The sequence below is a fragment of the Anoplopoma fimbria genome, chromosome 16 (assembly GCF_027596085.1).
Source record: "Anoplopoma fimbria isolate UVic2021 breed Golden Eagle Sablefish chromosome 16, Afim_UVic_2022, whole genome shotgun sequence".
NCBI lineage: Eukaryota > Metazoa > Chordata > Actinopteri > Perciformes > Anoplopomatidae > Anoplopoma > Anoplopoma fimbria.
In genome coordinates, this window is record NC_072464.1 from 6,254,634 (window position 1) to 6,267,760 (window position 13,127).

At 39.1% G+C, this 13,127-nt stretch overlaps 1 protein-coding gene across 1 annotated transcript; it reads left to right on the plus strand.

Moving 5' to 3' along the window:
- The first annotated feature begins 110 nt into the window (after nt 1–110).
- On the plus strand, nt 111–12,134 carry LOC129104162 (protein mono-ADP-ribosyltransferase PARP14-like). Its single transcript, XM_054614706.1, has 17 exons — nt 111–285; nt 420–523; nt 982–1,012; nt 2,981–3,265; nt 4,172–4,393; nt 4,511–6,222; nt 6,439–6,669; nt 6,924–7,145; nt 7,373–7,442; nt 8,041–8,187; nt 8,392–8,454; nt 8,664–8,840; nt 8,952–9,170; nt 9,265–9,882; nt 10,149–10,288; nt 10,416–10,590; nt 10,907–12,134. Exons 1-17 carry the CDS (start codon nt 111–113, stop codon nt 11,188–11,190), a joined length of 4,875 nt encoding a protein of 1,624 aa, XP_054470681.1. The 3' UTR covers nt 11,191–12,134.
- The last annotated feature ends 993 nt before the right edge of the window (nt 12,135–13,127 follow it).

The following is a 13,127-nucleotide window of genomic DNA, read 5'->3' on the forward strand; positions in this document are numbered from 1 at the left end:
GCTACACTCGACAACGACGTCGAAAAAAAAACAAAAACAAAACCTCCGCTTCATTTCCTAAGAATCAAAAGTGAAAGTAAAGTAGGGCAGACGGTGTTGAGGCAGCGGCAATGGCGGACGCGTATTCGTATGCTCTTCGCCTCGAACTCGAAGCGGACAACATACCGAGACTAAAAAACAAGTTAGTGAAATACTTTCAGAGTAAGAAGTCCAACGGCGGAGACTGCGAGGTCGAGTATGTAAACGGCAGCGGGACAGCGGTGCTGCGCTTCCGCCGAGAGCAGGGTGAGTTTGGCCCCCCTCCGGTAAACTAGACCGTGGCTTAACTTACTTAAAAAGTTAAAGTAACTCTGATTCTCATCAATCGACTTCTATAATGAGAGTGTTTAAATGTGTGTTTTGTTTTTCTCCCGTCAAAGACCAGCAAAATGTTTTGCAGAAAGAGACACATCAGATCCGTTTGGATAAAGGCGTGTTGAATATGACAGTTACCTACTTACCTACAGATGTGTCGACAGAGCAGGTAAGTGGATACAAAATATGTGTGATCTTTGAGAAATTCAAAAGGGGATAGCTTTTGAGACCTAGGTACTTTCTTGTGGTGTCAGATATAATGAGGAAATTAATCATTCACCTCAGTCACGCCTACGATATCCAATTCCTGCATTTCATAAAATATATTCAACAATTCTTCATTAACCGGGTATCATTAACCCTTTCTCTGACTCTAATGGGAATGTAGAGCTTATCAGTGTGAGGTTAGCTGTAGAAGATGATAGAAACAGCTAGCTGTAGGCCTACAGATCCATCTCACTGGTAGTCATGTGACAAAAAAAAATCTGATCATTTGACTGGATTCCTTTTCAAAGCAGCTCACATTTAGGGCATTGTGTCATGCGAAACTGGTTATATGGGATGTCAAAGTGATTAATAAAAAAGGTGATTAAAATATATTTATATATGTATTTTACCACTCTATAGGAAGCTCCATCGGATGAACTCAACAAGAAATGTAAGTACTCGTCAAAACAAACTACCGTCCTACTTGACTAACTCCCTAACTGTGGTTTTTATGCCTCCGATTAAAGCATTATGATCTCAGGTTATCCATCCGTCCCATTCTTGTAAAAGCGATGTCTCAGGAACACTTTGAGGGAATTTATATAAACAGTGTATATATATATATATATATATATAATTTATATATTATAATATAAACATTGTTGTATTGTATTATTGTATTTGTATTAGTTTGCTGCACTTATTGTATTCGTATTAGTTTGCTTCTGCACTGTACTTTTGCTCTGGTTTCTGCTCTTAGATGCTTGTTTAAGAAAGGAGATGCACTTATGACTCCTGGTGACTAGTAGTTCTCTTGAATACCTATGTTGAATACACTTATTGTAAGTCGCTTTGGATAAAAGCGTCTGCTAAATGACTGTAATGTAATGTAATGTAAAAATGTGCTGCAAGAAGCTGTTTCAAGGCGACACAAAAAAGTGATGCACACAAATGGTGATTGCTGGGTATAAATTCAATTCAATTCAATTCAGTTTATTTTGTATAGCCCAGAATCACAAATTAAAATTTGCCTCAGAAAAAAATTTATACAAACTGTTCATCATTTGATATCCTCTGTCCTTCCCTTAAATTCAAAGTTTCAAGGAAAAACTTTTTAAAAATACCTGTTTTGTTAATATAGTCTACTAATAACAGGGAGAAAAAATGGAAGAAACCTATGGGAGAACGACAGAGGAGGGATCCTTCTCCCAGGATGGACAGAATGCAATAGATGTCATGTGTACAGAATGAACAACATAACAGATACAACACATTCAATGTATATGACATAAATGATTCATATAATAAGACTACTTATAATAACAGCAGCAATTATTACAGTAGAATTATAATTATGAAAATAGGGATAGTAATGTGACTAATAATAATAATCGAAGTAGCAGTGGGTGTCAGTCGGCTCACAGCAGGAGGCACGACTACGGTCCAGGTACCACAACGATTCATGGAAACCTGCAGAGCGAGAAAGCAAAAGGGCTTCAGGGTGGAAGTAAAGCTAAAATGCTTAATGGTACAGGTAATAGTAATAGTAAATAAATAATAAATAATATGATAATGAGCAAAATTCTTTCATTAGGTACAAAGCAGATTTCTGCAATCATTTCTAAATCATGTGATCGCATGTTATGTTAATCTAGGTGATTTCCACCGCCACTGACAGATAGCTGCCTTTAATAACTTCATAAGTTACAAGCAATGGCAACAAGAAGCATTTCCTAGCCGTGTGCATCACTTTATAGTGTCTCCTGGAAAAAGTTTCTGTTATATGGAGACTAATAACCTCTGGTAACTGGAAAGAACCCTACAGGGTAGTAAAACATTTTACTTTCCTCTTGCTTTCTGTTTGTTATTGTGTCACGTGACTTGTTTCTGGAAGATAACCGGCGAGGAGTGATTTTGATAGTTGTTTGAGTTAGTTAGAGTTCAGAATGCGTAGATTTTCAGTGCCATGTTTGAATATTTAGCTGATTTCGACAACGTGGATGAGGCCTAACCCTCTCGCGAGATTGTGTTGTCAGATCTGGGAGTGTTTTTTCGTCTTGCAACTTTAACCCTTTCACAGTGTGTTTTCAGTTCATCAAAGTTCATTGTAACTGTGTCGGTCGACTAAAAATACCACTCTTATATACAGTCTATATCAGGCATCCGTTCCAAGAGGGTAGCAACAGGGGCTGTAAAATGAATCTTACACTAAAGCCTTTCCTTTAAATTTTTGAAAATAAGCAAAAAAGACGGATAAATTAAAGAATATTTATACATGATTATAACAACTGCAGGGAAGCACTTGTTATAAACACAAATAGAGATCTCCTTTATGGTTGGCTGTTTTTTAGTGTTAAATGATTTCACTTCATTAATAAACGCGTGTTCAGTAACTAAACCCTTCATGTCTCACTAACAGCGGATGCTGCTGTGATCAACAAGCAATCGAGTTCCGATGACCATACACCTGTCGTCGAGGTTCAGACAGAGGCGAAAGGTGGAGAAGATGAGACAGCAGACGAAGAGGTGTGCTCCACTTCTTCTGTTTTAGGAAATATTCCAGAGACTTCAAACCAGGAGTTTTTGGAGATGCTGGTGGAGAACGTTTTAAAGGATTCTGACTCTCCATCTACCACCCAAAGCTTCACTCTGGAAGTCATTCCTGACATCTCCTCTGCTGTGGTGGCTTTCGAGAGTGGAAAAGGTACTCATTTACTTTTTTTTTTGTGTGTGTGTGTGTGTGTGTGTGTGGATATAGTTCCAAAAAGCTAAATTTAGGCTTTTACCAACAATCAAGGATGCACCTGGATAATCTCCAGCATACCTCAGGTAATAGTTAGATATAGAAACATTTATAAATAACACAAACATTCTACTTGCCTGCCAATGGATATTACATAATCCAAATATCCATGCATGCAGCCCAACAATAACTTTCCACCAATCTCATAGAAAAGCCCATTGTGTACCTAACACTGGCTCCTAAATCCTCACATATGTTTCTCTCTGGAAACTGAACTTTTTTTCTATCAATCACTTTTTGCAGTTGCCTGAACAACTCCAATGCTGATGTTTGTTTTCTATCGGCAAATCCCACTGAAAGCATTTTTAGAGGCATTTTTGACATTTGCCCCTCACGCATCACACTGAACAGATACTATTCCTCTTTATTAAATTCATCAATCCACACAGATGGAGAACCCAGGCATTTTTTAACGCATTTCTTTCTCACTTTAGAGAAACAGAATGTTTTGAATGTATTAACTGTATCTGCGTTGATTGATAAAGTCTCCCAGTCTGTCTGTGAGCTCGCCTGTTCCACTACAGGCAGATTCCCCTCTCTCGCTTCGGTAGGCGGGGAATTAAAATGAATGAATCAATACATGGGCCTGCGAACACTGTTGATTTCTTACTTTGGAATCTACATGATAACTGTTTTGGTTCAGTAAAAGTCTGCTGTCAGTCAGCCTGGTAAAGGCCGTTGAGCGAGGCGCTGTCCACTCAGCTTTCGTCTCGCTTCCAGTAGGGATTCCCAGTAAGAAAGTTCAGAAAGCTGTTTATTGTTTGTGGTATTGCCTAACTACCTTCACTTTGTATCACTATCTCACAGAAAACACTGATTTCGTGACAAGATGCCCCCAAAACAGGACATTCACAAAGAAGGGACTATCAGTCCGGCCTCTTGAAGTCACGGACCAAATTGTAGTTGAAGACATACATTTTAGTGAAGATCTCCTCCGCCTTTATTTTGAGAATGCAGGAGGGGATGTGAAAAATGTTGTGTTTGATGCAACGGAAAAGACTATGATCATCACCTTTGAAGACCATAAAGGTAAATGCATTTACAGTATTCATTAAATATTACTGTCATCAGAGATTGACGACTTTTTGTATATGAATTCTAGAGAGTGTGACGATTTAATACTTGATTGTTTTTATTTCCCCATAGCTGTTCAGAAAATCATAAAAAAGAAGCATCACATCAAGAAGGAAGAGATCAAAGTTTATCCTTTATATAAGTCTTTGGGAACAGCCCTCTATGGCAAAGATAGGCCCTTGTTAAAACTCCCTGCTGCTGTCTCTGAGTCCGTTGACGATGCTGTCTGGAGATACCTAAATGACAATCAATCAGCTGCAGAGACCATTCAACGTCAAATGGCAGAAGACTTCTGCAGCGTGAACCTCGACCAATCCGCTGTGTGCTTGAGCCCCCTATCTTCACTACTACAGGAAAAAGATGCCAAAGTCATTGTAAAAAAGTGGAGAGATACTGTGAAGTCAGCCTTTGTACAAGCTCTGTCAAAATTCAAATCCCTGAAGCTCAGGCCAGAGTCTGAGGCATGGGAGGAGGCTGAGGAGAAGATCAGAGAGATGCTACTGAATAAACACGTGGTTGTAGTGCCGGATAAAGCCAGAGGTGTCTTATCAGTGGCCGGTCCTGTGGCTGATGTTGACAGACTAGAGCCAACTCTTAAAGAAGTCGTTGACAAGATTGCCAGAAGGATGCAGAGGGCGAAATTGAGCGTGACCGAAGAGATCAAAATATTGCCATCTATTCACCACATCCTAAGTCAAGACGGTCTTCAGGACAAGCTGCTACAGGTGTACCCAGAACTGCAACTATCATATAGGAAAGACTTTTTGATAGTAACTGGCTTTAGGGAGGAGATTTTCGCAGCAAGTAAAGTCATATATGATGCAATGTTAGCACTCAAACGGCAGAATTTAGAAATAGATAATAACGTGCTTGACTTGTTGAAGGGTGGACAACAAGAGGAGCTGACAAATGCTCTCCTCACATCGGCTGGAATAAATGCAGCATTTGAGATCAATGCTAACAGGGTGCAGCTCCTTGCTACTTCCGACAGAGATCTGAATGATGCTGAAGACCATCTGAAGAGGCTGCTAGTATCACAAAACATTGACGTTGAAGACAGCAATGTCCTGGCGAAGCCAGAGTGGCAGGACCTGCTCAGTCAGTTAGAGAATGCCGACAATAAGTCATGCAGGAGATTTCGAATCGACACCACTGGCCAACAAGTCGTGGTGTCTGGTCACAAGGACAGTGTCAAAACAGTAAGCGATGAACTTGATGACTTCTTAACGCAGAATGCTCAAATTGAAGAAACCGTTGTGGTCAAGCCCAACACCATAGTTGAATACATTGAAAAACAAGACACATCTTGGTTGGAGCCAGTGGGAGACAAGGTGGTGGTGTCTTACAGAAAGGAGGCCGTCGGTCTTAGTGGTTCCAGAGTTGATGTCACAGAGTGCAAGGCCTTGGTTGAAAACCTGGTCTCTTCTGTGTGCTTTGACAATTTTAAAATCTCCAAGCCTGGAGTGAAGAAGTTATTCAAAGATAAAGCAGCTCTATATGTTGCCTCGCTCGAGAGTGAAACCGGCTGCCTGGTCAAGCTGGTTGATGAGACTAGTGGTGGACAGGACGACTTGGCCCAAAAACAAGCACAAAAGCCTCAGCTTCAGACACCCAACAGTTTGGGAAATCATGGCGTCAGTCCATCTCCACAAACCCCCCTTCTCAAGACCACCAAGTCTCCCCTTGTGACACCTGGTGCATCTGACCCTAACTGCCTGGGTCAAGTGCAGACCAAAGAGGGCTTGGCCGTCACTCTCACCAAAGGAAATATCGAAAACGCAACGGTAATTTTCATTTTTTGTTATTTATACATACTACTACAGTATGTAGCAGTAACAATTAAACCTGTGCTGTAGATCTAGTGTATCCCAATGATGGATTGTGGTCTTATACTGATTCTTTCCTGACAGATTCTTACATCACTTATTCTGGACTGTTATATTATCATACAAATGCAAAAAACATGGCAATGATTACGCTCTGTTCACACTCTGTTTTAGACGGACGTGACTGTCAATTCTGTGGCTGAAGATCTTGATCTGAAAAGAGGGGCAGTTTCACACGCCATCTTGAGTGTGGCTGGATCCAAACTTCAGCAGTTGGTAAACGCAAATCATGCTAGTGGAAATTTGGGCGAGATCATTGTTACTGATGGCTGCAATATGAAGAGCAAACAAGTCTTTCATGCAGTTGCGCCTCATTGGGACAAAGGACAAGGCACAGCAGATAAGGTAACATGGTGTACATATTTGTTTGAATGTATAGTCTCTCGCTAAATTTGATGAAAGGTCTAAAAACTGAGGAATATACCTCTACACTTTTTTTTTTACCTCTTACATTTTTGAATATGTTGCTAATTTGTGTATCTCAAGACATATCACTTTCACTAATGGTCTGCTGTCTGAAGTAATATATAGTTGCAGGGACTGGTAAATGGGAACAACAGCAGCCTCGATATTGATGGGATGTATGCTTTGCCTTCCAGCTCTTGAGTGGCATTTTCAAGGATTGCTTGGCCAAGGCAGAGGACAGTGGTCTGACCTCCATATCCTTCCCCGCCATCGGCACTGGAAACCTGGGTTTCCCAAAAGACCTTGCGGCATCACTGATGTTAGATGAAATCTTGGCGTTTAGCACTAACAAACAACCTAAACACTTGAAGAAGGTGGTGATCATCCTTTACCCACAAGATGCACAGACTATCCAGGTAAGGAAAGAAAATAAGCTTTAGTAATTTCATGCCCTAAGTGCTCAACTGAAATTTAACAGAAAAGAAAGTAGTTTCTAATTTGAATCCTGAAGGTTGAAAAATCAGCAATATCTACCAGTAAACAAATCCCAGCCACAGCACTGTTAACGAACAGGCAGTCAGTTTAAGCTGTATTTCTTCCGTTTTGTTGTGATATTTTAGTATCTTTGTGATTCACTCTCCAGAATTTCAGTGATGTATTCGCAAAGAAGTTCCCAGACGCCTCAGTCTCCACGAGTCCCCCACAAAGTCAAGGTAGGCAACACTGTTTTGACATTTTAATGAGCAATAACAATGTTTTGCTGTATTTTTAAAATGTGTAGGGATAAAAAACAGCTCTCTTAATAAACGTCATTATGAAGTGAGTCCCTTTAAATAGTGTATTTATACACCCAACAAATTTTTATTTTTATTTTGTAATGATATAAGTAAAGGTGAAACAGAAAAATACTTTATAAGATATGAATGACTTAAATTGTTCAGTAACGATAAAATTATGCAATCATTTTGTCGATGATCTAAATGTTAATTTTCACAATACTAAATAGTTTTTTTAAGATAAGATAAGATAAGATAATCCTTTATTAGTCCCGCAGCGGGGACATTTTCAGGATTACAGCAGCATAGGGTAAAGTGCACACAAGAGACATAGTAAAAGAAAGACAAGATAAAAATAAAATGAAATAAAAACAAGTATTATAAATAAGCAATAAAAAACAGTAAAAAAATCCACAATAACTGAAATATTATATGTACAGACAAAAACTATTATAGCTATTTCCTTGTAACAAAGGGCTTGACTATTTATTGGGCTTTTGCAGTGCTGTTAATTAATTTATTTGTGTTCCTCAAGGTCCCTTCTCTAAAGTCGTCTCGAGCTCAGTAATGCATGAGACCAAAATGGGAAATGTGGCCGTGCAGGTGGTCACAGGAGACATAACCAAGGAGACCTCTGATGTCATTGTCAACTCCTCCAATGAAAAATTCTCTCTTAAGTCAGGTAAATGTTAGCCAAAACTGGAATGTTTCAGTAATGCAAAATAAGTGTATTTTAGATTTTAATGTAAATATATGCATGTCATTGATACTACTTTTCACTTCAAGGCAACATAATTGACTTATGAATCTAACACAGTCAGATCCTCAAATTTTTATATATATTGATTTTGTGTATGATGTTTGTTTGAATATTCCTCTCCTCTAGGAGTATCCAAGGCAATTATGGATGCAGCTGGCCAGGCTGTTGAAGCAGAATGCACAACCCTTGGTAAGGAAACATTTACACCAAATTTGACAACAAACACAGTATAACATTTATCTTGCTTGGTACCGTAATGACATGGATAAAGAGTCAATCATTAAGCCAATTCTTTATTCATAACTCAAGATTGTTCCATAAGGGAGATTTGCTTTTATACACACGTGACATGGTTGTCAAGGTGCAGAGTCAGTCAAATCCACTGTCAACACCTTTAGGTGCCCAGCCCAACCAAGGCATTATAATAACCCAGCCAGGCAACCTCAAGTGTAAGAAGATCCTCCACCTAATTGGACAGACGGATCCAGCAAAAATCAAGAAGGCTGTGACAGACGCACTTCAGATGTGTGTGACCAACTCATACACTTCTGTTTCATTTCCTGCCATCGGCACAGGTAAGATTTGTGTTTGTGTACATGTATAAAACTCAGAAATTACAGCTTCTCCCGCTGCACACTTGTGCACACTTGAAGCAAAAGTCTGCAATTCATGCTGTACCACTTTAGGTCAAGGCAATGTAAAGGCGCAGACAGTGGCCGACGCCATGTTGGATGCAGTGATTGATGTGTTGGGCCAAAACACTCCCGGCCCCCTGAAGACAATTCGGATAGTTATTTTCCAGCCTCCCATGCTGAAAGACTTCTACAACAGTATGCACCAAAGGGAAGCCCCTGACCCCAATAATATAGGCGGGTTCTGGGTAAACATCGGCTCCAAAATTAAATGTAAGTGCATGTGAGGAGAATAATTTTATGTGCTCATATTCTTTCATCCATGATTTCTTTTAAATGTAATGTTAATTAATTTTTTTTCTCTCAGCATTATTTAGTGGTGGAACAAGTGGTGACAAGCCACAGAAAGTAGGGGATTTTGTCATCGAGGCTCTGAAAGCAGACCCTGCTTCCTTCCACATCTGCGGCGAGTCGCAGGCTAGAGTGGACGTAGCCATACTGCGGCTAAAGAACATGATAACCCAAGAACAAAACAACATCTGCATCAATGACAACTCCATCCTCAGTTTCTCTGACGCGGACCACCAGCGCATCGTTGCCATCCAGAAGACCATGGACGTGGAGATAAAGACCGAGAGCAAGAACGCCCAGGCCTCGTTGACCATCGAGGGGCTCAGCAAGGACGTTCTCAAAGCCAGCAACGAGATCCATGAGATGCTGAAGTTGGCGAGAGATAAGGATGAGCTGAAGAAGAGAGCGGAGAAGGCGGGCATAGTGGCAGACTGGCAATACCAGAAGCAGGGGCTTCAGTTTCAGAGTTTTGATTTGATGACCAACTATAGGCTTGAGGAAGCTTTGGAAAATAAGCAAGCAAGCGTGAAAGTTACAGTCCTGGGTCAAGACTACACTGTCACCATGCCAAAGGGACCAGCCACTGATAAACAGGGATGCATCCTTCAGATCAATCGCATTGACAAACTAAAAGGTATCTTACACGTGACTTCTGATAAGTAGAAACATGTTTATTGTTGCTACAAAATGTTCTGGCTTCAACATTATGAAGCCAGAACATTATTAAAGTGCATTTGATCTGGATTTAAGTCAGTTAAGTCTCTAAAATAATTCTCAGCATTCTTTTCTTTTTTTTTGGGACAGCTTTCTCAGAATGTTTTGTGCTAAAATTGTAATAAAAAATGTATTCATGGTTGACCACAGGCATAATAAAAATGAAATTGTTTATTATGCTGCTAGATGAAGAAACGCCTGGACACTGGGATAAGATGCCAGCCAACACCACGAGTCTGGCCGTAGCCATCAAGGCTGGGATAGCAGAGTACACGGAAGTCCTCAATCTGTTCCAGGCCACCTGCAAACAACAAACCATTATTAAGGTAAACTGCATCTAACATGCACTCCTATTAAATAAATAATGGTTTTGTCTGCCACATTTTACTTGTCTTGTCTTTTTTGATCAATCAAATTAAATGTATTAAAAAAACATTATTCCCTTCTCCTTAGATTGAGAGGATCCAGAACCCTGTACTGTGGAAGAGCTTACAGATCAAGAAGCGCGACATGGAGCAGAGGAACAATCATCAAAACAACGAGAAACGCCTCTTCCATGGTACCGACCACAACACTATGGCCTACATCAACGAGCACGGCTTCAACAGGAGCTACGCAGGAAAGAACGGTGAGGAGTTTTAAGTCAAAAATATGGGACATTTTCTTGGTAGAGGCTTCCTCAAACTGTATTGAAAACTGGAAGACAATGACCCATCTCATTCCTTTTTATCGTTGATTAGTAGTTTTTACATTACAATGAAGCATATAATTTTAAATCAGTTTACTGTGCCTGGGTCTTACTCCAATAGATGCTCAAGACTCTACAGTTGTATTGTTATTGTGGGCAGATTTTTCTAAATATCTACCTTGAAAACACCAAAAACAAGAGACAATAAAAACAAGTAACATTGCAGATTAACTCAATATCTTTCTGTGTTTTTCAGCTGCTTGTTACGGCAACGGCACATACTTTGCTGTCAACGCTAACTACTCAGCCCAGGACACCTACTCCAAGCCCAATCCAAAGGGGGAAAAGTGCATGTATCTCTGTCGAGTGCTGACAGGGGATTTTACCACCGGGCAGAGAAATATGATCATACCGCCGGCCAAGGGCCCCATCTCCGTTCAGAAGTACGACAGCGTGGTGGACAACATGGCAGGACCCGCCATGTACGTCATCTTCCACGACAGCCAGGCTTATCCTGAATATCTGATTACATTCAAGTGAAACAGCCATGCACTGAAGTTAAAAAAAAAAAAAGCCTTACATTTGACACTGCCTTACAACATGGAATAACTGTTTACTAGCTGATTCATATTGTTTTTCTTGAGATATTTGGTTAAAGCTTCCAATTAGTGCAATAATGTGATGTATTTGTTTACAAGCAACCTGTTATGATCACTAGGGTCAGTTATGGAGGTATTAACTGTCAGATCCATATAGTGCCTTGAAATAATCTATTTTAACACAGAATAATTATGCAAGAGGAAATCAAAGAGGGAAAAGAAGATGAATGGGTTCTCCAAATATATTTTTGCTTTGTTTGTTATGTTTTGCAATTTCATTCAACATTTCACACTGTTTTTGGCCCGTGGGAGGATAATGGAAAGCACCTGCTCTGCTCCAGGAAATGATGGGATGTTAAAAGCTTGTCTGGCATGCATGTGTAGATCAGGTCAACCTTCACTTTTGGTTGTGAAAGGAAAATTGAAAGTAAACTGCTGTTCCAGTAAACTGGCCTGCACAAATAAAAGGTAATTCAAGCACACTAATGTGTTGAGTGCTTTCTGTATATTTAATGCACAGTTAATGCTCCATCTCTATATATTTGTATCCATTTTTTGTCAATAATAGCAGCATACATAGTAAAAAGAGAATGTTTCACCTTTTGTTTAAGTCATTTTTATCAAACATCAACAAACATATCTTTTAAAGGCGGAATTTGTCAAATCTTGCCCATTGTACCATTACATATATATGCATATAATATATACATATATATATATATATATACATTTAAAGAAGATTTCAAACATCACCCAATGTTAGATAACGATTTAACTGTTTCCACATCCCCTCATAAACCCCTCAGTTTACCTCTCAAAGTAATTTATTCCCATTCTATACAATAAAGGTTATATTTCTAACACAGACACCAATGTTTGATTTATCACTTGTTTTAACCACTTCAGGGCAATAAGTGGCTTTTCTTGTAATAAAGTCATCTATAAACACATGCTCTATTTCTCTAAAATGAAGATCCAGAAGGCATATTAGAAAATAACAAAACAATGGAATTTCGAAAATAAATTTGCAATAACAAAAAAATCCTTATAATGCTCTACTTTGCAACGAAGTTATCACCTCTATCAAGATAAGTCCCTGCATTGAGATGTTTCCTTCTCAGGCCTAGACATACAAGTCAACGTTTAAAAGTTAATTTGCCTTTTTAGAGTGTGAAAGTTAAATTAAGTACCTTTTCCTTATTTTGCAAATAATCTTGTGTTACAAATGGGCTACAACTGAATTTATTTGTGCATCCCTGTGTTGCATAATGACAACAACAAAAAAATCCTTGAATCCTTTAACAAAGCATACACGTGCACATTAATGCTTGTGAGACAGTACAACAAAGAAGGTCTGGAAATCACAGACCTGTTGTCAACAGCTTTATTAAAATGAGGTTATCTGTTGAACTCTCCGGCTCCCTCTGCTGGTGTGATTTCATCAGTGCAGATACATTTCCCCTGAGCAGTATTTTCTCCTGATGCCGAGACACTGGGAGTTGCTTTGCATACAAACAGAAACACCTCTGCTGCTCTAGTAGCGACGTGACGTTGAGTTTTAATAAAAACTTGCGCAGTCACAAACACATTTACGGTAATACATTCCTATAAAAAACTGCTTCGTCCATAAATAAATAAAAAATATGAAGAGCACAAATACATTATACAAATATAAAAAAGCTGTAGAAGATAAAAAATAAATAAAAAATAAAAATTATATATATATACAGTACCAGTCAAAAGTTTGGACACAACTACTTTGAAGAATCTAAAATATAAAACATATTCTGGTTTGTTGAGCATTTGTTTGTTTACCACATAATTCCATATGTGTTCCTTCATAGTTTGGATGTCTTCAATATTAATCTACAATGTAGA

Excerpts from the sequence above, each read along its gene's own strand:
- LOC129104162 (XM_054614706.1), top strand. The coding sequence starts at position 111 with ATGGCGGACGCGTATTCGTATGCTCTTCGCCTCGAACTCGAAGCGGAC. Across the intron at positions 524-981 it reads CAGATGTGTCGACAGAGCAG|GAAGCTCCATCGGATGAACT; the intron begins GTAAGTGGATAC and ends ACCACTCTATAG. Across the intron at positions 8,841-8,951 it reads ATTTCCTGCCATCGGCACAG|GTCAAGGCAATGTAAAGGCG; the intron begins GTAAGATTTGTG and ends GTACCACTTTAG.